Source organism: Pseudonaja textilis, chromosome 1 (genome assembly GCF_049901715.1).
Source record: "Pseudonaja textilis isolate UNSWEBS1 chromosome 1, rPseTex1.2, whole genome shotgun sequence".
NCBI classification, from domain to species: Eukaryota; Metazoa; Chordata; class Lepidosauria; order Squamata; family Elapidae; genus Pseudonaja; species Pseudonaja textilis.
The window spans coordinates 164,971,382-164,996,073 of NC_141990.1; the positions used below are offsets into that span (position 1 = coordinate 164,971,382).

The following is a 24,692-nucleotide window of genomic DNA, read 5'->3' on the forward strand; positions in this document are numbered from 1 at the left end:
TAAATAATTCCTAAGATAGCCCTATGTAGGAGTCATGCGTCTCCTACTGTGAAGTGAAATCATCTTATAACGAGTTAATATGTATTGTTCAGTGGCTATGAATGCCATCTGGTAAGATTAGGACCAATGGGTGATCAATCCATTTCTCTTACCTTTGAATCAGTAACAATACACCTGACATTTTTATCAAGCAATAGTGATTTTCTGTTGACATCATTATTTCTTCAGAACTCAAGACTTGTAAAACTCTTTTTTCCCCATTTTGTGTTCAAACTTTATTAACGATGGAGTTCAGAAGAACTACAACAAAACGTCATTACATCAGTGCTTGTAGAACAGGATGCTTTGTGAAGAAAACCTGGCTCTTGTCCTTCTGAGTGAAATTAAGAATTTCTGATTTTGGGGGGGAAAAGGGATATACCACTCAGCACACAAAGCTGATGCATTACTAGACCAAGTTAATGTGTGAAGCATTAGCAAGCAGAGAAGCAATCTTGTAGAGGATTAAAGAGCTAGTTCTTATAGCATGGGTTCTCCACAGTTACCTGGAGAACAATGTAAGATACTAACTCTACTTACATTTCCTCCCCCTGCTGAATGATTGATGTTATCTCTTGAACCACATCTGGATTGTACATCGCTAAAATCAATCTTCTTGTTTAAAATCCTAACCTAAAAGGAATTGGAGGTTATCTTACTATTAAGTATATTCTTTGGTTTTTATGATCCTGAAAATCAGGGTGCAAAACTATACTGTAAGGTCTGGCTTTGCACGATTGCAGGCTAACCAACCAGCATCTTGTACAAATCTACTATCTTCCTAAAAAATGGTCCATATAGTTATATATACTGTGTACATCTCAAAATCAGTTGCTGGAATATGTGAACAAAGAATAATCACATTAATTAATGAACAACGTATCACTATATTATTGCTATTCACTATAAAATATCATGATACAACAACAATGGACAGTTTTATGTCATGTTTTTATATGAATAAACTTGTATGGAAGATGGAACACAAGACACACTCAGAGTCGGCCCAGAAGACAGAAAGATTTGTTCAGGAAAATTTTGGGTTACAAAAATGTGCAACGGTATCAAAATGAAGAGTCAGAAGAAGACATCACAAACGATGATTCCCTGAATGTTCCTATGCGAGCTGCATGAGGAATGCTGCTCTACTGGAAAAACATCAGGATATGCCACAATACTCCCCAATGATGGCCTGCCCAATTTTGTGGAAAAATGTAAAAATCTTGGGAATTGTTATCCTTAGGTTGTTGTTGTTATTATTATTATTATTATTATTATTATTATTATTATTATTATTATTATTATATTTTTTAATTTTTAGTACAACAAAAATCAATGTGTGAACAGTGTGGTTCCGTAATGTCTTATATTTTGATACAAATATGACAATATTCCTCTTACTTAATATAATTGACAATTTTTCAAATTAATACATATAATTATTAAACTATTAATCTTAATTATTCAATATTACAGTATGTTATTTTTATGTGAATCTCTATGTTTTTAACCTCACTCCTTTTACTACCAATTATATATTTAATAATCAATTTCTATTATCTATCCCCTTATTAATTTCTGAGTATGCCACTATTATATGTAAAAAAGAAAAAATCCCCCTTATAGTCACATTTTAATACAAATACAATAATTCATCATTCTTACATTTAACAATTTATACAATTCTAATAATATTATATTTTTATTAAATGTTGCCTTTCATTGTCTTCTATAATATTTCACAATGTTTTGCTTTTCTATTTTAACCATCATCTCTTACTCACATTAAAGCTTTAGTTTTTTTGCTTCTTAGTTTGTCTCCCATATTCCTCTCTTATATTTCCATTTCTAGCTACCACTTTTTGACCTTTCCTCTTAAACATTTCTTCCTTCTCTATTATGTTCCATTGTCTCATTTCCAAGTTATCTACTCTCACCCCTATCTTTCTCCCAAAGGTTTCTCTTTGCAATTCCAATTCCTGTTTTATTTCCCTTATACTACTCTCCCCTTGGTTTAGATCAATCATTATATTTATATCCTTTTTATTTTTAGTTCCTCTTTCAGTTGGCTCCTCCTCTTCCTGGTCCTCCTGCTTTCTTCTTATCATTTGTATCTCAATATCCAGCTTTGTGTCCATGTTTTGTATTTAATTCAAAATGTTCTCAAATCTTCTTGCCAGTGTATATTTTATTTCCTGAAAATCCAACACAATTTCTTTGCAAATGTCACTCCTCTTTGTTCTTGTTTCTTTTATTTCTTCCCAGCCAATTGTCCAACTGTCCTTTATCCAAATCAAAGCCACTTTTCAAACTAAAAAAACAATGTTAAATATCTAAGGATCTTTATGTCCCGAAATTAATCAATCTAATCTTTTAAATGGTCCAAGGGTGAAATCTTCATACATCCCTTTTCAAGGGTCTTTCAATAATAAAATTCTCACTTTTAATTGTCATTCTTTGCTTGTTGCATTTTGAAGCATTTTGTCAAATTGAGTGGCCATGTGGTAATGGAGATTGATCAGGTGTTTTAGCCAGTGTCCATGCAGTTTGTCCAGGCCAGGTGCACTCCAGTTCTTGACCTTTTTTACTTGTTTTGCAACTATATAAGTTGTTATTACAATATTCTGCATTTTGTTTTGTACTGCTTGTTTTTTAATATCTTTAATTCAGGAGGCAGTTTCGTTGTGTTCCACTGGGTTTTCCCACAGTTCTTTCCAAAACTTCAAAGTTTTTTCTTTACATGGGTGAACAGTAGTTTGGACTCGATTTTCATCAGGTGACCGGTAAAAGAGGATTGGTTTTTTCTGAACTGGACATTTTCACAATATTGTTTTATTCGTCCTTGGTATCTTTCTATTTTATTTACCGTTGCTATTACACACTGTTTTAGTTCTTCCATGATTTCCATTATTGTTTTTTTCTCCAGGTTGTATTTTTTTGCATAAACTATTTTTAAACTTTTCGTTCTTTAGTTTTTCTTCCTTCAAAGTATTTCAAATTGCTGACATCTCCTCATAGATTTTTATATAACAACAACAATAATAATAATAATTCATTATAGATACAATATAATGTATGATATATATTATATTATTAGTCAAGCATAGTATTGCTAGACTATGAATTGGGAACATAAATAGGATAGATGAATTTGTGAATAAGCAAATTTTCTATTTGGAAAGTGAACTATAGCAAATATAAATTAGCATTTGTTTTACATGCCTAAATCTTTATATAAAAAAGAATAAGTGTCATTGAAAGTGTTTCCAGTCATAAATAGGACATGATTTAGTTACTCATGGATGGAAATAATCATGTGAAGGCAAGCCCTGGGTGAAAAGCAGGGGTGGGCTTCAAATTTTTTAGCAAGGGTCTCTCTGCCCTAATGACTGGCTGGGTGGGCGTGGCTGGGTGGTCATGTGTTCAGGTGGGCAGGGCTAGGTGGTCATATGACTGGGTGAGTGTGGCCAACTCAACATCGCTTCTTTGCTCTAATTGTCTAAAAAATTATATATACCAAAAAGTTGTTTATTATTTCGTGCATTTAATACTTAAATAAAAGACTAAGTGAAACCAGGCTTAATAGCAGTGACAGTGAGAGGGATCTTGGAGTCTTAGTGGACAATCAGCTAAATATGAGCCAGCAGTGTGCAGAGGCAGCCAAAAAGCCAATGCAATCCTAAGTTGCATTAACAGAGATACAAATGACAGGGCTTACACATGGAATGGGTGGGTAGAGTGGGGAAAGCAAAACTTGTTAAGGAGTAGCTAAGCATTGTTACATCATTTCAGTCTGTGGTCCCAAACTAAAAGAAAAAAAAACATATCACAAACTAGCCTATAAAATGAGATGACTAATTTCTCATTCATGTCATTCGATATTTAGGGAAAGGTGCAAGACAAACATCTGGCTGAGTTTTCATTCCTGAAAATAAATAACAAACAAAAGTTCACTCTATTGGACCAAAAGTGATTTCAAACACGCACTGCTGAATTCTAGCCCCCTAGAGGCAAAAGCGAGGCTTCCTCTCATCCCCCCATGGCCCCAGCCCGGCTCAGCCCCACCCAGGCGGTTTGGACTGGCGTCTTCGCCTGCCCCCCACCCCACTCTCCCCTCTGGGACATCCGAAGGGAGCTGAGCACCCATTGCAGCCTGGGCGTCCCAAGCACCAAGTCCCAGGGTGAGCAGCAAGAGAAGGCAATGGGCGCCCGGATGCAGCTTCATTCTCCACCTCCTGTGGGGTGGGGTGGGGCAGGGGTGGACGGAGCTGTGCCAGGCCAGCCAGGAGTGGGATTTGGGGGCTCGCCGACTCTGCAGAATCTTAGCTAGGGAATTGCCTGAGCCCCTGCGAGCCCCCAGCAGCCCACCCCAACATGAAAGCCTTTGCAAAATAGTTTCTGTCATTTAAAATGTATCAATTTACTCTAGCCATTTCTTAGGAAGAGAAATTTAGAGAAGCACCCTCGCTAGGCTAGTTTTTACTTTACTTGTCTAACATTCAGAAAACACCCCTCTTCTGTTCTCCAATTCTGTTACTATCTCTAACTACGAACTTTGGATTTATTATCCCATTTGATTTTCCATGCCTTGAAATCACAGCTGTATCTTTCCTATGATTCTGAAGCTTCTCTGAATTCCTCTTCCCCAACACAAGCAGGATTTCTGAAGCTGCCAATATAAAAACCTTTTTGAAAATAGTTAAATGACACAAAGTTGTATTTAAAAGTTCCAAAACATTTAAGTATGTATTTAAGTATACATGTTTTAAAACTTATTTTATAACTGACTAAGCTTTGTGTCTTTCCTTCACAAGGTGGCGCAGATTTTCAACAAAATTCTAAGGTTGAGGTGTCTTTTTTTTTAGTTTTATGGCTGCTGAATAAAATTTCTACCTTATAATGCCAAGAGAAAAAGCATGTCCTTGTCTGAATCTATTCTGCACACATGATTGTGACCAGTGTTTCAAAAAAAAACAAAAAACCCTGAATTTTCCGTTTATGGATTTACACAACGAGGCAGTAAGAGAATACTTGCTTGGCATTGCCCTCATTTCCAAGGGAAAGCAGCAATGCCTAAATGAGATTACAGGATGGAAATCTTTCTGAAAGCAGCTCTTAGACCTGTATTTCCCCAGCCTCATAAGTAAATACAATCAAGATCACTATATTCTTACTCCATGTAATTCAGGAATAGATAAGATACCGATTTTGAAAGTGTCCTTGGCACAAATCAAACACTGAATTATTAAATACATTTCTAGAAAGGTGGCTAATGAGTACCCAAGCCATAAAATGAAATTTCCTATTGGTTTTATGCCACATTTACTACATCTCTTTATCAAAAGGTCTATAAGTCTCTATTCTCCCAAATGACTGCAATGGAATCTTGCAGTTGGTTAAAAAATGGCAATCTTCTTTTTCTACTTCATTAAACAGCAACAATAACAAAAAAACCTGCACTATACAATCAACTCATCAAAAATTCTGATATGTATATACATAGTATATATCTTATTTAGATATAAAAGATGCCAAGGACAATTTGACACAAGTGGTTATCTTCTAAACCAGTGGTCCCCAACCTTTTTGTACCAGGGACCAGTTTCACGCAGAAACACTTTTTCAAGGACGGGGGGAACGACTTTTTCAAGGAGGGGAGGAGTCCGAGTTTGGTGGTTTGCTTGTAGAGGCTTCATTACCTGACTAGATAATATCTGATGTTGTTACCTAGTCGGGTAATAAAACTTCTGCCAGCAAACCACCAAGTTCAGGGAGGCTCAGGACAAGTCCCTGCAGGATGGCTGAGAAGCCCCGCCTCTCAGCCCTCCCTCCCTCAGCTTCATCCCTCAGGTGTCTGCCTCGTTCCTCTCTCAGTCGCTCTCTCGCTCCTCCACCAGCCCAGGAAGAAACTGCTTCCCTGTCGGCGCAGCTCCTCCGAAGCGCCCGTTCACCCCCACCCCGTCGCCCGCGGTTCAATCCGGTGCTCCGTTCTGCCTGCCTGCCTTCGTTTCTGGTTGTTTCGGAGCAGCTTTGGCTGAGTAAAAGAGGCGAATAGTTATTATTCTCGGCCAAAGCTACTCCTAAACAACCAGAAACGAAGGCAGGCAGAACGGAGCACTGGATTGAACCGCGGGCGGCGGGGTGGGGGTGAACGGGCGCTTCGGAGGAGCTGCGCCGACAGGAAAAGCCACCCTGCCGGCTTCTTTGAAGCAGTTTCTTCCTGGGCTGGTGGAGGAGCGAGAGAGAGCGACTGAGAGAGGAACGAGGCGGGAGGAAACCGAAGCCGCTGAGCCGGAGAGCAGGAGAGGCTTTGGTTGCTTCCTCCCTCCCCTTCTTTCATTTGTGTCCTTGATCCCTGATCCCAGCAGCATTCACCTAAGGCGAAGAAAGCCGCCATTTTTATTTTATTTTTATTTTCTTTGCGGCCCGGTACTAAATTATCCACGGACCGGTACCGGTCCGCGGCCCGGTGGTTGGGGACCCCTGTTCCAAATAAGCACAGGCCTTTCACACAAGAAATAGGAAACTGGTCTTTATTAAAGATTCTTATAAAAATATAGGTGGGAAATCCTAACTCTACTAGGAATGATTTTATCAGTTTTATAAATGGGAAAAAGCATACCCATCAGGATGTATGGTAAATTTAAATTGAAACGGCCAGTATAAGAATATAAATGCTCTTGTGCATATTGCAATTATGATAATATAGAAAAATAATTAAAATAAAACAAACCCTACACAATTACTGGATCTTGATTTTAAACAAAAAGTTCAAAAATATAAAAATGTTATATGCTCATATTTTCTCCTGCTTCCTTTGCACTACACTATTTTGAGTTGTGTGTAGTTTTGCAGAAAGTTTATGAAAAATCATATATACCTCAAGGATCATTCTTTGAAACAAGGGCACACAATTCTCAATATTAATTCGCTACCTTCAGGCTCCCTTCTGCTGTCTTTGCTGATTTCATATTTCCTTTGAAAGTTATAGAACGCGACATTGCCAATGGAATGAGGCTCAAAATGCAGAGCACTATCCAAAAACTCACAAAATACCCATGTGGTATTTTAGAATGCAGAGCAATGCCACAGAAGAGCTCTGGTAGAATCCCTAAGTGTTACAAAGACCCATTGGAGTAGTAAAGATGTGCAGCTGACCTTTATTGATGACCTCTTATGTCCCTTCCAACTCTATGATTCTAAGGCTCTATGGTTGTCTTTCTGAATCTTTCTCAAAATATTAAACTGGAGATCATGTAATTTTATCTGACATCACATACTAGCTATGAATGTGAATGGGGAGGGGGTTCTCTTCTTTAGGTGGAATTCAAATGCATTTTTAAATTAGAAGAATGAACTGCAAAGTTTGGAAAAATAAAGCTCTTGAAGCACAGCTGCATTTCTGTTCAGGTATAGATTAAGGAAGTGCAAATTAAACAAATTACAATTCTGGTGTATGCTAAACCAATTTCTTCCATCTCTCACCTTCTTAAACTACTGCAACAAATATTAAGATAAGAAGGATAGCTAGGGAATACAGAATGTCAGGACATTGTTACATTCAACTAGCCACGATGAGGGAGAAAGCAAAGCTGAGAGCACAGTGGTTACATTCATTAATAACTACACATCTTCATTTTTAAGATAACTGTGAAATTTAACAATTATATAATTCTACATGATATTTGAGTATTTTTCTTCTAAGACATTCTCTCTTGCTAGAACATATTAAAAATGGAGTTCGTTCTTTTTTAGGGCTCTACCAATAAATGCATTCTCTGTGATACATTTAAGACTCTATGATTACTTTCCCCTAAATAATAAAATAAAAGATGACTAAAGATTAATTTTTGTTATATATTAGAAATCTCACAGACAAATCGTATCAAGTATTTGTAAGAGCAAAGCTTAAGTTGGAGGCAAAGAACAATTTCAATTCTCTCTGAAATATATTGACTGGAAATACTGAGAATCTGACAGAAAGCTGCAAAAAAATGTATTATTATTTGAAACAAGAAAATTGACAAAAAATTAAAACAGGAATTCCAGATAGAGAGCTATTATCCAAGCTGAATTTGTCAGTTATCAGGGTTATATCAGTTAGGGGCTTTTGTAACTGAATAGCAAATTATTAATTTCCTGGAAAACTAATATATTTTCCCCAAAGCTAGAGTTATTACAAATAGATTTGTTTCTCAACCTGTCAAGTTATATCATTGCACTCAGCAAGGATGCTTCTTGTCTCTTTTAATCTTCAATTTAGTTCTTAAACCACTGGCTATTTCTATTAGACAATCTCAAGATAGTAACTGTATGGTTTGCATTCAATATAGAATATAAATTGTTATTACGTGCAGATATTATGACTCTCCTTGATAATTGTACAATGTCATTAGCACAGTTTATTGCTTTATAAACAGCAATGTATTTACACTCTAGTTATACTATTAGTTGAAACAAACTTGATTTACTAGCATTAGGATCCACTATAGCTATATATCATTGCAAGACATTGGATCTACAATTTATATTGGTTCTCAAAATGTTTGGATTTGTATTTTTCTCAAAATATATCACAACCTATTGAATTTACTATCTCTAAATGCATAGGTGCAATTTCAGGAAATATAGCTTGATGATTAAAACTCTAAGTCTTTGGTCAAGATTAATGTTATCAAAATGAATATTACATTGACATTAATATATATATTTTAAGACAGATTCCAAAGTTAATTTCCACTAGCTACTTTTCACAGGTAGATAAACTACCGATAGATGAAAAAATGTCAAGCTAAACTCCCTTCACTCACCAAACTGAGTTCATCATAAAAAACTTACCAGATTTTCAACTCGGTCATTGGGTTTTTATATTATCAATATTTTTTATTCTCTTAGAATGAGGTGTTTTATGAATATTCCATTCAGGGGTGGGATTCTACCAGTTTGCACCTATTCGCTAGAACCGGTTGTTAACATTCTAAGCAGTTTGGAGAACCAGTTGTTAGAAGAAATTACTGGCCTAATCCTGTAAGGAAGGCAGGAAGGAAACATTCTGGTGTTGCTTACAGAAACTGCCTCTCCGTTAACCCTGATTACATTCTTGGCTGGACTAGACTTCCTGTCTCAGGAATGTCTCTGGAGTTTTTTTTCCCCTTCCTTTGCTGGTACAATGCTTGTGTGAAGTGTCCATTCAAAGTTACAATGGCACTGAAAAAAGTGACTTATGACCATTTTTCACACTTACAACTGTTGCAGCATCTCTACAGTCATGAGGCCTTGCAAGGAGATGCGTGCCTCGATGTGAGTGATGTTGAGTTGGCCATGCCCAGCCAGTTACATGACCACCATAACTAAGTTGGTGGTAGGATTGCACTTCATTTTGTTTTTTTGTCTTAAATCATACCATTATAAAAAAATTACAATATTAGCAAAGCAGAAAAGCTAGAACTTCAGTCACAGGACTGAAGTTTTTGTGCTTTAAGCTGTTTATCAGCAACTTTTGGTGATTACGTCCAGTAAAAATGAAACTTTATAAACTGACTAGCAGTAGAACAGGCTGTGAGCAAAAGATAGCTTTCTCCTGATTAAGAAACTGATGGCTTATCAATCCTCTCTCTCCTTTGCCATTTTGCATGTTATAGCCATCCTTTTGGTGGAAGGTCAGAATGGTTTCTTCCAGAAAACTAACAGAACTTGAAATGCCTTTGTTTTTTTTTTTCAGTTAACAATTGGGGAAACCTCATCTTACTTCATTATTTTTATTATAGGTGATCATGATTATAAAATAAAAGGTCTCCAGCCATTTCAAGCTTTTTCAAAAATTCATTTTTTGTCATCAGATAGTTATGCTGTATAAAAGCACTAACTGAAGCAGACTAATATGTATGCATAGGCTGATATCTCTTGCTAGAGATAGGTTAAATAAGATTTATTAACTGACTAGCTACTGATGAGAACTGTACAAATTTATATTTTGATTTATTAACAAACAACTTCTTACTGTTTATGTAAGCACTTCCAGTTGTTAGGGCTGTAACAATATTACTCTATTTCTAGACTAAGGAGAAAAAGGGTGCATTAGTCAGTGCATTCCTAGGTTAGTGTATGCCTCTGGCGAAAGGAACAAGTTTATCTCCCAATGACACTCTAAAATAGCATGTCTGCTCTCTTTAGACGGTTAGTTGTCATATCAGTTTATATTGAATTTTCCTCCCTGCTATACTTATTTTTGACATGTCTATTTCAGCTCATATTATGAAAATGATAAGCTGAATGCTCTTGATTTCCACAAACTGATTATGGAAGCAGTTCATAGGAAAACAGTTCATTTGAATAGCCAGGGAAGTCACAACCAAGATATCTAACACCAAGGAAGCATCACCACATAATCTTAGATACTTCTTAATTTCTTGAAACTTAATCCTTATTGCCTGAAAGAACTTTTTCCAAAATTCCAAAGACCAAGACTCTGGGTGGGGCCCCAAGTGATTGGAATGAAGCATCAGTACCAAGCATGAAGACTACTTTCCCCATGAATGGCCCATCCCCATTTCCTGTCAGATGTCTCCCCATGCCCATCACACTGTCATGTCATTGCTTGCCTTTACTTCCTTCATATTGTCCATTGCTTTATCTATCACTCTTCCTCTCCAGGTCAAAAGTCATCGTACACTCAATTAATGCTCCTTCAAAATAGTTGAGTGATCTGGTATGCTCCTGCAAAGCACTCTGCAACCAAAACCTAGCCAGCCAGTCTATCTACTCCCTTCCATCCATCCATACCAACACTATCTCATGGCTCACCCAGGTACCTGGTGACAATTTGAAAAAAGAAATAAAAACCTTTCTTATACCCTTACCAACAGAATGAACCAGAAACTCTTCTCCTCTCCTCTCAGTCTCTCTCCTAAGAAGGGACAAGAAACCCCCATCTCCCCATATCTTTATCACTAGTTTAGTTTGCTCCTTAGTCTTTTAGATGTAATGATACCAGAAAAACTTGGCTGCCACACTGGACACTCAAGATCCTTTAATTTTCATGTCCAGAGTGCAGAGTGAAGGAGATGGACAAAATGACCACTATCCCAAAGAGCTCCTATGATAGTCAAAGGATGCAGGTTGGTTGTCTTGGTATGTCATTGATCTCCAAACTGATACATGGTGGTCCAGTCTCTTCAGCACACCAAGATTACTTATTTTCACTGTCATCACTGCAGCTTATGTCAGATTGGCCCTTGATGCTATCACTCTTGTTGTTGCATGCCATCACCATGTTGAAGGGTATAGTAAATTCTGCAGCCATGTAGAGTCATCTCTTCAGCTATATGTACAGGGAGAATGGCTCTCCCTAATTATTTCTTCTGGATGAAAACCTCCCTTTGGACACTTTGAGTCAACTGGAGTAATCCCAATACAATACCATACGTGCAGTCTGTACACCTAAAGCTCTAGCTTTCCCATCCGTAATGGGAAATATGTGCCTTCTTCTAAAGCTCTTTCTAATGTGGTTATGGTATTTTTAACCATTAACATTTGCCACAATGCTAATTTAGCAACCCAAGGGGATACTTTATTTGTATAAGAGACAATTGTCATACAACCTTGTTCTTAGTTTCTATGCTCAGTTTTATTATTCCATAGTGCACAAGAAAAAAGAGCAACTTCAAAGAGGCTATAATGTCCTCATGTTTGTGTAAATATTGCTCAAAAAATTATTTTCTTTCTTTCTTCCTCTCCCACTCACCTTAGTAACATGTTGCTATGGCCACAGTCATTCAGAGAAATGTTTAAGTGCCTTAAGTTACCCAATGATGACTTTTCTATCCAGATTTATGCTTTGTAATCTAAACAATGGTATGCTATCTGTGTTTTCTATCAAAATGATTGTGGATCATCTGCTGTGGCATAATATTTTATTCTGATTTTGTGGATAGGAGGAAAAGATATTTGTCAATCAGTGGAAACTCAGGCAAGAAACTGATCGTTCGCTAAATGCCAGCTTGAAGGCTTGAAGGGAGAGATTAATTGACTTTCTCTTCTGTTAAATTTGCAAAAATACAAATATATTTGTTTTAATTTTTGAATATCAAAATCAGTCTGAAAAAAATAAAGACAACTTGAAAGAATTTAGACTTGATTTAAATATATATTACATTGGATTGTGAAATATAAAAGTTTAAAGGGAAAGGGTAAAAGCAATAGATAGACACGTTAAGGGTCCAATACATAACTGGACAGAGAAACAAGAATAACAAGGACAAGCTTAGTTTTGCCAAATAGAAAAATTCAATTACATGAAACTTGGCTACAGTTTGCAGTGTAGTTCACAGAGAAATTTACCACATGTTAAAATATAGATCAATGCAATACATTCCTCACTACTAGTGGAGAACCTCAATTTCTTATCTCAACGATCAAGAAAAGACCTGAGATAAGAGAGCAAATTATATTTGTATTTGTAAATCAGTAAAATCAAATAGTTAGAATCTGGAGAATCAGAAAGTGAGAAAACCCTGAAAAAACTGAAAGTCTGACCCAAGAGCTTTTGAGGCATGATGCTGATCTCAAGGCATTACATCAGTGTTTAATGCTCTTCAACCAGGGGTGTGATTCTACCAGTTCAGATTGGTTTAGGTGAACCGGATGTTAAAATTACATCTGGTTCACCAAACCGGTATTTCAACCGACCGGCTGGTCCCACCCATCCCACCCCACCCCTCCCAGGAGTCTCCACGCAGCCCATTTTTGATGGAGGTAAGTGCAGGGTTTGCACGGAGGCTCTGGGAGGGGGAAAAATGGGCCTTCTGGAAGTGCAGAAACAGGCCTGTTTCCAGCTTCCAGAGGGTCTCCAGAGCCTGGAGGAAGCCATTTTCACCCTCCCAGAGGCCCGGGGGAAGCTCTGGACCCTTGGGAGAGCAAAAACGGCCTTCCCAGGGCTCTGGAAGCCCACTGGAAGCTGGAAACAGGAGGTTTTGGTAAGCTAACGCCCACCCAGCAACCAGGCAGCGAACAGGTTGCTGGGATTTTTGAATCTCACCCTTGTCTTTAACCAACTGTGTTTTCCATTCCCAGCAGAACTTGAGGAAGCTAACCCAATCTGGAAGAAGGCAATGTATATATGCAACTCTCAAATTGAGCCAGCTGGGTATTGGGAGGTTTGTATTTGTAGCAGAACTCTCATGGTAGTAGATACTTCCAGGGATGGGATTCTACCAGTTTGCACCTATACGCTAGAACCGGTTGTTAACATTCTAAGCAGTTCGGAGAACTGGTTGTTAGAAGAAATTACTGGCCTAATCCTGTAAGGAAGGCAGGAAGGAAACATTCTGGTGTTGCTTATAGAAACTGCCTCTCCGTTAACCCTGATTACATTCTTGGCTGGACTAGACTTCCTGTCTCAGGAATGTCTCTGGAGGTTTTTTTTCCAGCCTTTGCTGGTACTTTGCTTGTGTGGAGTGACCATTCAAAGTTACAATGGCACTGAAAAAAGTGTCTTACGACCATTTTTCACACTTATGACTGTTGCAGTATCCCCACAGTCATGAGAGGCCTTGCAAGGAGATGCGTGCATCCTTTGATGATATTGAGTTGGCCACGCCCAGCCAATAACATGACCACCAAGTCATGGCCACCCAGTCACACCACCAAGCCACAGCCACCAACTAAGCCACACCTACAGAACCAGTTGTTAAAAAATTTGAATCCTACCCCTGGATACTTCCTTCGGTTTCTTAATCCTTCTATGCTGTAATCAGATATTTTCGCATGAAAGCATCCCAAACAGGCAGATAGAAAATATTATCATAGCAATATGAAGCTGCATGACATTTTTCTGAGAGGCTGAATAAAACAGGCATCATAATATGAAATTGTTTTTGATCAGGGATTCCCAAACTTGGCAACTTTAAGACTTGTGGACTTCAACTTTCAGAATTCCTCAGCCAGCATAGCTTCCAGAATTCTGGAAGTCCACAAATTGTAAAGTTGCCAAGTTCGGAGACCTCTGTTTTTGATGAACAAGGCACACTTGATCATTCAATATAAATAATTGTGAAATCTTAAGTGTATACACATTCTGCCATTTTTACCATTTATGGAATGTCTAGATATTTGTAGCTCCAATCTGGTAGCCCTCATTTAAAAGCAATTCCACAAAATAAAACAAATTAAAATTTCACAAGAAATAAAGAACAACTTGTATTTTAGGCAAATTATACCAATGTATTTCAGAAAGCTATTACAATACAATCAGATTACAATACTAAAACATTTCAGTGGTTAACTTCAGTCTCTAGAAGTGTATCAGTGAGGTTTAAAGGAAGTTTCAATTCTGCAGATTTTCTTTCTAGTTTATCAGAAGTAATTGGCTTTTTTTTTCTAATAAAGGATACTAACTCCTTATACATTCAAATATACTTCTAGGGAAAATGCTAAACAAATGGAACAAGAAGTGCAATTAGGTGCCAATTACTACCAGAATAAAATTAGAAGTTTACAGTAATTAATGAAGAATGCCTTCAAATCAATACGGCATATTCTCAACTTTCTCTACCCTAATCCTATTTTTAAATGTACTTAAATGAAAGCCTTACCTGCCCCCCTTTAGGCTGATACTTGATGTTGTCTGTTGACCCAACTTTGGACCTGACATTCTTGAGATCTGGTAGAGGTTGATTAATCAGACGAAGTTGCTTAGGGGTTGCTGGAGATTTCGGAGGTGTGCGTATAATAGCAACTTTTTTCTCAGTGGGTACCAGAATTGCAGATGTGGGAGTACCCGGTGTATGTGGGGTTCTGGAATAACTAGGGGTCCCAGGTGTTCCTGGAGTGCGAGAGGAATAACTAGGTGGGGTTCCAGGAGTGATGGCAGTTGATCCTGGAGTAGTTGGAGTTGATGTACCACTTTTTCCAGTTCGGCTTCGAATAGGCTCTGATCCTGTATTGATAACAGAATTCTGTTTGTTCTATGATATTCATATCATTTCCTAGAGAGAACTGGCATCTAATTGTTCATAAAAGAACCTGATCACAAAAATATTCAGTCTTTGCTGAAACTTTCTGAAGATCAGGGTGAGACTTAAAATTGAACAATGTTTCACTAAATGACAAGATTATCATGAAGTACAAACCAGTTGGGATTTAAAGCAAGTTAAAATCAATAATATTGGATATTTGCAATTATATCTTTCATAGCTTAATGATCCCCAAGGAGAAATAAATGAAAAAGAGAGTTAGAGTTGAGGCTTAATGCAGATTTCTATCTCCAATAATATCTCCATGTGCTCCCTACTTCTAGCTTCATCTTTCCCTATGAGCACAAGTTTTGGGTTGCAAACACCTGGTTGTCATTTGATGATAGGAAAAAGATACACTCATGATTAGTGGATATCTTTTTTTGCAGTCCAGATTCAATAGCCCTACTTGTATTTCTAAATTAAGATTATGCTTAAAATTTAAAATCTCTTCATAAGTTGGGAATTTTTTTTCCTAAATCAAAAACACTATATATTACAAAATGCAAAGCATTCTTTTCCATATATTTTAAAATTCTGCTATCAAATATTTCAAGGAACTGATATAAACTATACAAATAGAAACTTAGGATGTGTCTAGGGAGTATGTTTTTTCTGGTAAACTTTTCTCTTTTCCTAAACACAGAATTTTCCTAGCTTTTTAAAAAGTATCCAATTACATAGAATTCATATTTTGTAATATATCTAGAATTTTTATCTGATCTTATCTGGTAGTATATAACATGTTCCTCTTATAATAGAAACACAGCTGAGCAGAAAGTAGTTGCTATCTAATTTGATATCATTTCTGGTCTAAAACCTATTTCCTCAACATGGCAATGTATCCAGAAACATTTCTTTTGAAATCAGACAGACTCTATGTTTCATCTTGTCTCGCCTCATCACATCTCATCTCGCCTCATCTCATCTCATCTCATCAGATTCTTTTAGTTTAAAAAAAATAAATGGAGATTAGCATATTGCAAAAAAGTGTAATTTTAATGCAATTATTTTATTTCCAGAAACATTTCTGGGTCTTGCATAGACTCTAGGTGTCTAAGCCAAAAGAAAAGATTGCATCTTATAAACTTACAGGGAATAGTGCTCTAGAACTATATGGGAATTTTTGAGACTGTCTGGACTCATTGTAGCATAATTGTTGTAAGATTATTCATAAGATGCTTTCAAAATTTCAAAAATGTCCACTAAGTCAAATTAGTGGATTAACCCTGAGCTTTCACCTCCAACTTTAACTCTGAATTATAAGGCAAGAGACATACTCGTAGTTCGTCGTACAGATGAGATGGTACTGTTCAAGGAGAAAGAATTTTCATCTCGTTCTCTGTCTGCTGAGATACCTCTTCGGGCGGGTAAAATGGAAGAAGGTCTTGGTAAAGAGGAGCGCTTTTCAGGACTCTTGGTTATTCCATCCTAATGCAAAAAAATAGGAAGCATTTTGGTTTTAAACATGTATTGGTATATTCCGCTCCAACCTAACTTTGTTTGCATTCAAGCCATTAAAGCAACACTATAATACAATAGTACAGAAGCTGTTGAGGAAAAAGGGTATTCCAAGGTTGAGGGCAGAAAGTTGACTGAATTTGGCTATGACTGCATCAGTATAGCCTTATTTTATTTGCATTTAAGGTCAAAAAAGAAAGTTCGTGTCTCTGCTGTGAACATACATTCATAGACACACACATAGATGTACATTCTGAAGCTAAACAGAACAACCACTCACTCAGTACTTGGAAACAGGCAAAGTGACTTCTCGACATACAAAAATTATTTGGAAAAGCCAGAGTTTTTAGGCAAGGGCATACATTTTCTGCATCTCAATGGGCCTAGGCAGCTGAGGTCTCCCAGCCCATGTTGGGGGTGTGTGGGCAGCAGTTGCAGTGTTCCCAAGGGTGAGCAAGCTGCCAACCACCTAAATTTTGATAACGTGACTATGGGGTGCTACAATGGTCATAAGTTCAGTCAGGAATTGTATGTCCATTCACTCAGCACTGTCATAATTTTGAATGATTTGCTGAATGAATGTTCATAAAATGACAACTACCAAATGAAATTTGTAATCATTGAATAGAATCAAATAATACATTAAGCTTTTAAAACAAATTTATTTTTATCATCTATAAATTACATTTTAATATTAGCTATTATCAACCAATCCCATATTTTGGCATCCTATGAAATCACAACTCAGCTCTATCTTGCCTTCCTCACAAGTTCTACCCCTGGCATTTCTTTGGATTCTGAAGCTTGCTTTGCCTGCTAGAATCTGTAAATCAGCCTTTACAATTCTTCCTGTTTACCTTCTCTTGTACTGTTTTTCAAAAATAGTTATGGGAATAGTATCATCACTTGTGATCTATGATAAGGAATGACTAGATTAATTCTCTTTTATAGACATTATAGGCTAATCAGGAAAAGTGACCCATTGGAACTATTGATATCATGAACCAATTTGATTATATTTCTAATATACTGCATTTCTTTTTCATTTGGGAAAAGGGATATCAAGGTGAGATATCCATATTCAGTAGTGAAGGAAAAAAATTAAAGATGTGGGCATTTATTCTTCTTCTACCTCAACTACCTTACCTGAGCTGTTTTTGAATAGTCCCTTGGGCCCGCTGAAGAGGGCCATGCAATATAATTGTCTTTACTGCGCAAAACAACTTTTTTAGTGGTGATTAGTGAACAAGCAGAGTTGGGTCTTGGAGGAAGCAATGACTTTGCTCTAACCTTTGAGGCAGGAATCTTTGACAAAGAAGAAGTCTAATTATAGGAAAACAAAAAGAAAAATGTAATGGGAAGATGAACAATGAGACAAACAAATGTATGGAATATGGAAAACAGATTTCAAATTAGAACTTTAAAAATAATTATTGTATTGTATTATTGTTCTTACATTAAAGGAAGCATACATTTAAAGTAAAGTGATTTCATTGTTCAAGTCATAAGAAGACTAATGATATAATGGTTATTTTTCAAAAATTGACATCTATTTTTCTGCAGCTAATTTACACTGTCACTGGCCCGTGCTAACGTTCCATTTTTTTATTTTTAGTGTTATCATTTTTCCAGGTTTTAAGACTAAATTTTCAGTTATAGTATTCACCAAAGAGTATTGATATCCAAATCAGGATTCCTTCAGTTACCAGGCTGAGGCTAGATTTGCACTGACTTCATTCAAGTTAAATACAGCCTATATTCATATTTTTTATAATTCTATTTAAGATACAGGTTTTTTAGATCTCATAAAAATAAGTCAATAAGTACTTTGAGTTCATGTTTAGGATCTTAGTGGACAATATTACTTTGAAATTGCAATTAAAACATTATGCATTATTCATTATTAACTGCAGTAGTCACAGACAAACTGCTATATCTTGTTAATGCTGGAGAGAATATAGTCCTGGCCTTACAAAGTCTTCACATCTAACTAATTTTAACAAAGCCAATTATGGAAGCCTTATGATATCATTTAACATTTTTGCTGATTCTTTTTCTATTGCAAAACAAAATACAGAAGGCACTATTTGTCTTTTTAAAAATAAAAATTATTAATTTCCTTTCAGAAACCTTTCACCTGAAATCACACTCAGATGCATTCCATATGCTATTCTTCATTTCAGTTTTAAATATACAATCAAAGTAAATCATGTATGTGTCCTTTGTAAATCCATATAGATATAAGGCCTAGGTTAGAATTACAGTTAAAGAAAATAATTTGGGCACCAAAAACATGCAATTGTAAACACCTTCAAGAAGAACAGTTATGCTAGTCTATAAAGCTAAAAACACAGAGTAAATACTGAAAAAGTAGAACAGAGAGATGGGATTTGATGGGCACAATTAGTATTATGATGTAGGGGGATGTAAACAACAAATAAGCATATAAAATTTGAGAAATTAAAAAGAACTGTTTATGAATCTAATATTTAATCCTGTACATATTTGTCTCAGAAAAATTCTATGAAGTTCACTGAACTCAAGTCTCCCAGCCACAGACCAAGAATTGTAACCTGTTTATTTATTAAATTTATATGGCTGCCCATTTTACACAAAGTGATTCTGTGCAGTGTATAATTATTAAAATAAAACAATAAATAGGAAAAAACAATTATTAAATGTCATTATTAAAGATATAACCTCCTTTACAATGCTACTTAATCTATTCCCTGCCATCTTAAGATAGTGTGCTCAAAGAAGACAAGGTAATCAGGGAGCAAGATTGCTACTTGAACTTATCACTTCAAGTAGTGATACGAATTGGACAGCAGTGTAAGATTTTTTTTTTTATTGACATATGCAAATTACTATTTTTTAACTATCCAATTATGGAAGGCTGAGGCCTCTGGATAAAAAGGAAAAAGATACTTTTAGTGGGTGAGCAAAAGTATTAAATACAAACAGGCAAATGTACATGTGCATGTTAGATTCACTTCACCTCTCCCCCACCCCATCCTCTGTGCCTCTTTGGCTGCCCTGAGTTCCACTGGCCCTACCACTCCCAGATGCTCTTTGCCATTTTCTTCCTCCCACTCCTGAGGAAGTGTGCCCAGGATGGCTCTTCATGAGGCAGTATATGCAGCCTTGTCCAAATTGTTTGGGGCCTTCTCACAAGGACCACATGCAATTTGGACAAGGCCGCGCTCTGTTTGGAGAATGGTGCAAGTGGTCTCAGATAGAAGGTCTGGTGATTTGGGTTTGATAGGGGCCCTTTCCTTGGTTATGTTCTGTCACATCTTATGATTTGATTTGAATTTCTGCACTAAGATAGTCACTTCATCCAGTTGTATGATTCCAGCAGCAAAACTCATAAACAGGTACATTTAAATTGGAGGGGATTTTTCTTCCCTAAAGACTAAAACAGAATATATGTCTGGAGAAAGCATTTCAACTCTGGCCACATCCCTTTTCCTCCTGCATTTCTTGTTAGAACAAATATGGTTTAAGAGAGATATTCTGCTCCTCCCATCTTTCTCTTCGCAGGAAAGGGGAGAAAGGAAGCAAAAAGAAAAGATGGCACTTCATAGAATCTCCCAGTTGTACATCACCAGTCAACTGATTTATGGTCTTGAACAAAGGATAATCATGGAAAGCAGAGTACTATGAATGGTTCTTACCACATCTGGTAAAGTGCAGTCAAACGTATTTGTGCATTCCCACTAACATAAATGATTTCTTCCTTTGTTATAGTTAACAATGGGTGATAAAAATATTGTTCTGTTCTACTGCTGGTAGCTCATTGTGCTGATTTCCTATTTTATGCTAATGAAAACAAGTTTTCTTTGCATCCTGAGGCTATGACAGCATTAGTTTTCTTATATTTTCATTTAGATTTTGCGTAATGTCTTGAGAGTCCATGCACCCAGACTTTCAGCTGCCTTATAACTCAGGGGCACTGACTAGAGTTTCCTGGTGTCAATTTGCTTATCTAGCTGATTAGCATTCAGTCCCAGCTTCAGTGATTGGCTGAACTTTGGATTTGCCACCCCCCCCCTTTTTTTCTCTCCAAGCAGAGCAGCAAACATACTGGCTTTTAAACATACAGAAAGCAGATCAGATAGAGATTCTAATATTTTCTCTTACAAGAATGAATCAGACTGATAGATTGAAAGCAGTGCCGTGAAGTTCTCAGATTTGCATCTGATTAACTAGAACATAAAATAGAAAGCTTAATATCTTTCTAACTGTCAGTATGTAATTTTACACAGTACAGCAATTAGAACATTTTAACCTATGATTAATTTCAAAGTGAGTCAAAAAGAAACTATTTGTTTAAAACTGCCAAATGGTTTTTTAAGTTATTTATCGTAATAGAACTACCAAATATTCAAAATATGCAGATCTGTAGAACACATAAAGGCAAATTCACCCACCGAAAGTTTTTCCTTTGCTTGCTTAAACACCCCAGGCGTCTGGTTTATTTCACCACCAGCAGCTATTAGAAAATAAGGGGAAAAGGGTTAACATTTTAAAATCATAACTTCAATTTAACCTTTAACATTTTCAGTTTAAATTGCCATGCAGTATTTATAATGAACTAATTACTGGCCCAATTTTTGGTAATTAAAAAATAATTGCAACTGGAAAATTAAAGAATAACACTTCTCAATGTTCTCTAAAAATGTTACCATTGGAGCATTGCAAAGAAAATTATGAGGTTTGAATGATGTGGTATTGACAGCATTATATCAAACAAGTAACAATGATCTGAAAACATTGGCCATCACTTTTTAAAACATATTAGTACCAGTAATATTTGGTCATGACTTAAAACCACTTCCTATATGTATGTACTGCATCTTCTAGGAACAGCATTACAAAGGAGGGCAAGACTGAATATTAAAATAAAAGAATAGGACACGATGACTTTTATTTCCACTGTGTTATCTGCTATTTAAATGGTTTGCACATAAACCAATTTACAAACATAAAGAAAACTGTAGTTAAAGAAACAGTGAATAAATACATAGCCCAACCGTTATATTCCATTCTTTTGGTTAGCAGTAAAGGATGTGGAATTTGTACATATAGGAAAATCTCTGCATGTATGTTCAGTCTACTCCTCTGTCGTTGAAAAGGACAGTCTGGGCATGAGTCAACATGCAAAACTTGAGTGTAACATTCCTCACTGAACAGTTTCCAAACTTCCTACTCCGAGCTGAGAAGGGGCATGGAAAGCATTTCTATAATTTCTGGTTCCATGTATGCTTTCCATGGTGTTCAGGTAAGTCAAACGTAATAGTCTTAGATCTTCATCATCATCAAAGGAACGTTGGGAAGAGATACAAGAAGATACAGAGGAGCAGTATGCATGCATCGTCTCCTCACCCCTTTAGTCATCTTATGTGCAGTCTGAATACCTGCGCCCAGCTTAACATATCCTATTGTATTAATCATCACCAGTTCATTGCTTGCAGTCAAATTCAAAGAACACAACTGCAGCAGATAGCACGGTTTACAACATAAGTGCCTTAGAGATATGATGGAGTTCCTTACACATGGAATTATTTCAGGGTCCAGGATGGCCGAACATTCCATGGTTTGCAAGGAAGTATCTATTATCAGTTTGACTACATTATTATCAAATTAAACCTTTAAGTCACATTTAAAAAGTATTGGTAAATATATTAAAAGAAAAAAATAAAATAAAATAGTGTAGTTAAGTTGTCAGTATTTGCAGGATATATTCATTACAAGCTGCTTGCATAATATTTTCTCAGTTTTACTACTGGTTCCAACTACCCACCTACGCACCCTTCCACATAATAGATTCTTCTGATTGAATCATGTATCAGTGATCCACAGCTATTAAACAATGGGAAAATGCCTTTACTGATGACTTACCTGAAAGCATAATAATTCTTCCATCTGAACAATAAACCTGGATCATGACTTCACCCTGTCCCTTGGAGTTCGATTAACAGTTTAATCATGCAAGAAACATGTTTAATTCTGGGACACACACCATGAAATTTAAGATGAGGAAGACAAGCCTAATACATGTTTGTCCCAGTTCAAAGCCTAAACTGCTACTTCTGTTTGTCCTATGATATGGATGTTGTGATGTCACAAAGGAAAAACAGCCTTACTTTTTCAACCAACCAAAAACTGCAATACAAATTTAGATAAGGATCAGATGATAGCATTCATATTACTGTATTGCAATGGTTAAGGTCAATGTGGTTTCTTCAAAGTAGGCCCTTTTTGTGTATATAAAAAAGATATAAACAAACAAGTACTACATATGTATTTGCATGAAGTAGCCTTATCCAAAATCTAAGTTTTACCATTGCACGTCATATATCTAGTTTCATATATCTAGTTTACTCTGCTAGAAAGAAGATCTGTAGATTCAGTGGGAAAGATTTCCAATTTATAATGCCTGGAATTGCAACTACAGAAATAAAACCTCCTTAGGGAACTTTTGAATATGTAATTAATAGAACTGGCAAATATGGGACAGATTTCATATAAAACTGAAAATATTTTGAAGGGTTTTGGATTTGCAAATCAGTTCAGTCTTCAAAGTAAATTTGAAGATACACAATTTGAAGTCAATGTGGTTATTTGAAAATAAATACTATATCAAGCCTTGCTTTAATAGTACACTTGAGTTTGACCTAATTCACAAATGTCAATCTTCCATGAAAAAAAAAAGCTATTGATCAGTAGCAGATTCTTCTAGTTTTCTTGAACCTCCACCCCTGGTCTCCTTACAGTTATTCCACCTTATGGGAAATCCTTTGTGAGCATAAGCTAGAGGAAGAGAGCTCCTATTGTGTTGGAACTATGGCTAACTCAACTTTAGTCAGAACATGCCAGGATCTTGAACCATTTTCTTGAGTTCAGTTAACATATTACAAGAAACAAGAATTTTTTTAAAAAAAAGTTATAAAAGATATACAAAAGATATAATTTGTTTATTTAAAAATAAATTTGTTCTATTCCTCTAGCATTTTGAAAAGGTTACAGACATTGAGATGATAACTTTAAATAGATTTGCTATCTGGCCAACATTCTTGAAACTGTGTAATTCAAAAAAAATTACCTGCTTCTCCCAGAAAATAAAACAAACAAAGTAGACAATTAGTGTCATGAAAATTATAGAGAATGAGGCTGTGTCATATTCAATCACATCCATCATTTCCTTATCATTATTCTTATTTATTGAGTTTTGCTTGGAATAAAACAAATCACTTAACTGAAATGAAATATATGTAATTAATTATTCTATTTCCGATTTTCCATTCTGAGAAGTAAATTCTTCATTCTGATCAATAAGTGACACAACAGAAGGAATTTTAGAACTAAGTCTTCTATTACTCTCTCACAATTCTTTGGGAACTGAGAACTGAGTCCTAATGCAAAAACCAAGATTGGCTTGAGTCATATAGAAACAAGAGTGGTCATGCAACATCAATACACTATTAGGAGTTTTTCACTTTAGGGAGTAGGCAAAGGTCTATCTCTAAAATGTACTAAAATGTCCTGATTCAGAGTCAATGATCTGATTTTTATATAATGTACAACTAATCCTTGACTTACAAGGATTTACAGTCGTTTAATGACCATTCAAAGTTACAACAGCTGAGAAAAGGGTACTTTATAGCCTGTAAAGCCATATGAAATAAAAGTTTCCCATAAACATGTGATTACCATTTGCAAAATTCCATGACAGTTTCCCTAGAAAGTGAATTTTGGGAAGCAGACCGGGAAGATTGCAAGCAGAGGGGACAGAGAAAAGCTGAAGCTCTCATGTGGGCTGCAGAAATGGTGCTGAAATTCTGAACATCATGGCAACCTGAAGATTTCATCTCTGTTCCTGCAGCCTCACAAAAGAATCCTCCTCTGTACATGGTGTGGAGCTAAAGTCCTTCATTGAGCTGCAAAAACTTTTGGGAGCAAAAGGGCTCCCTGCCAAGAGGACTACTACTTCACACTGACCTAGGAAATGCTTAATGACTACAACTGGGAGTCTTTGAACGAAGCAGTCACTTGGGCTTGTTGTTTAATGGCCACTTTGCTCAATACCAAGATTCCAGTCCCAAGTGTGGATGAAATTGAAGGTGCTATTGCAGAATTACTTCTGCCACAAATGTGTGAAGGACAGATATTTCTGTT

At 36.3% G+C, this 24,692-nt stretch overlaps 1 protein-coding gene across 25 annotated transcripts in view; it reads right to left on the reverse strand.

Moving 5' to 3' along the window:
• The window catches only part of MAP2 (microtubule associated protein 2), a 254,639-nt gene that overhangs the window by 12,168 nt on the left and 217,779 nt on the right, over nt 1-24,692 (reverse strand). For 16 of the 25 annotated variants that reach the window (XM_087919629.1, XM_087919627.1, XM_087919625.1 and 13 more), the window contains 5 exons: nt 20,945-21,006; nt 17,658-17,834; nt 16,331-16,481; nt 14,631-14,974; nt 580-672 (listed from right to left, as the gene is read on the reverse strand). In XM_087919629.1, coding sequence (XP_087775755.1) covers nt 580-672; nt 14,631-14,974; nt 16,331-16,481; nt 17,658-17,834; nt 20,945-21,006 — 827 coding nt within the window. The remainder of the gene's footprint in view (nt 1-579; nt 673-14,630; nt 14,975-16,330; nt 16,482-17,657; nt 17,835-20,944; nt 21,007-24,692) is intronic. The other 9 variants (XM_087919648.1, XM_087919647.1, XM_087919644.1 and 6 more) reach the window with 4 other exon arrangements.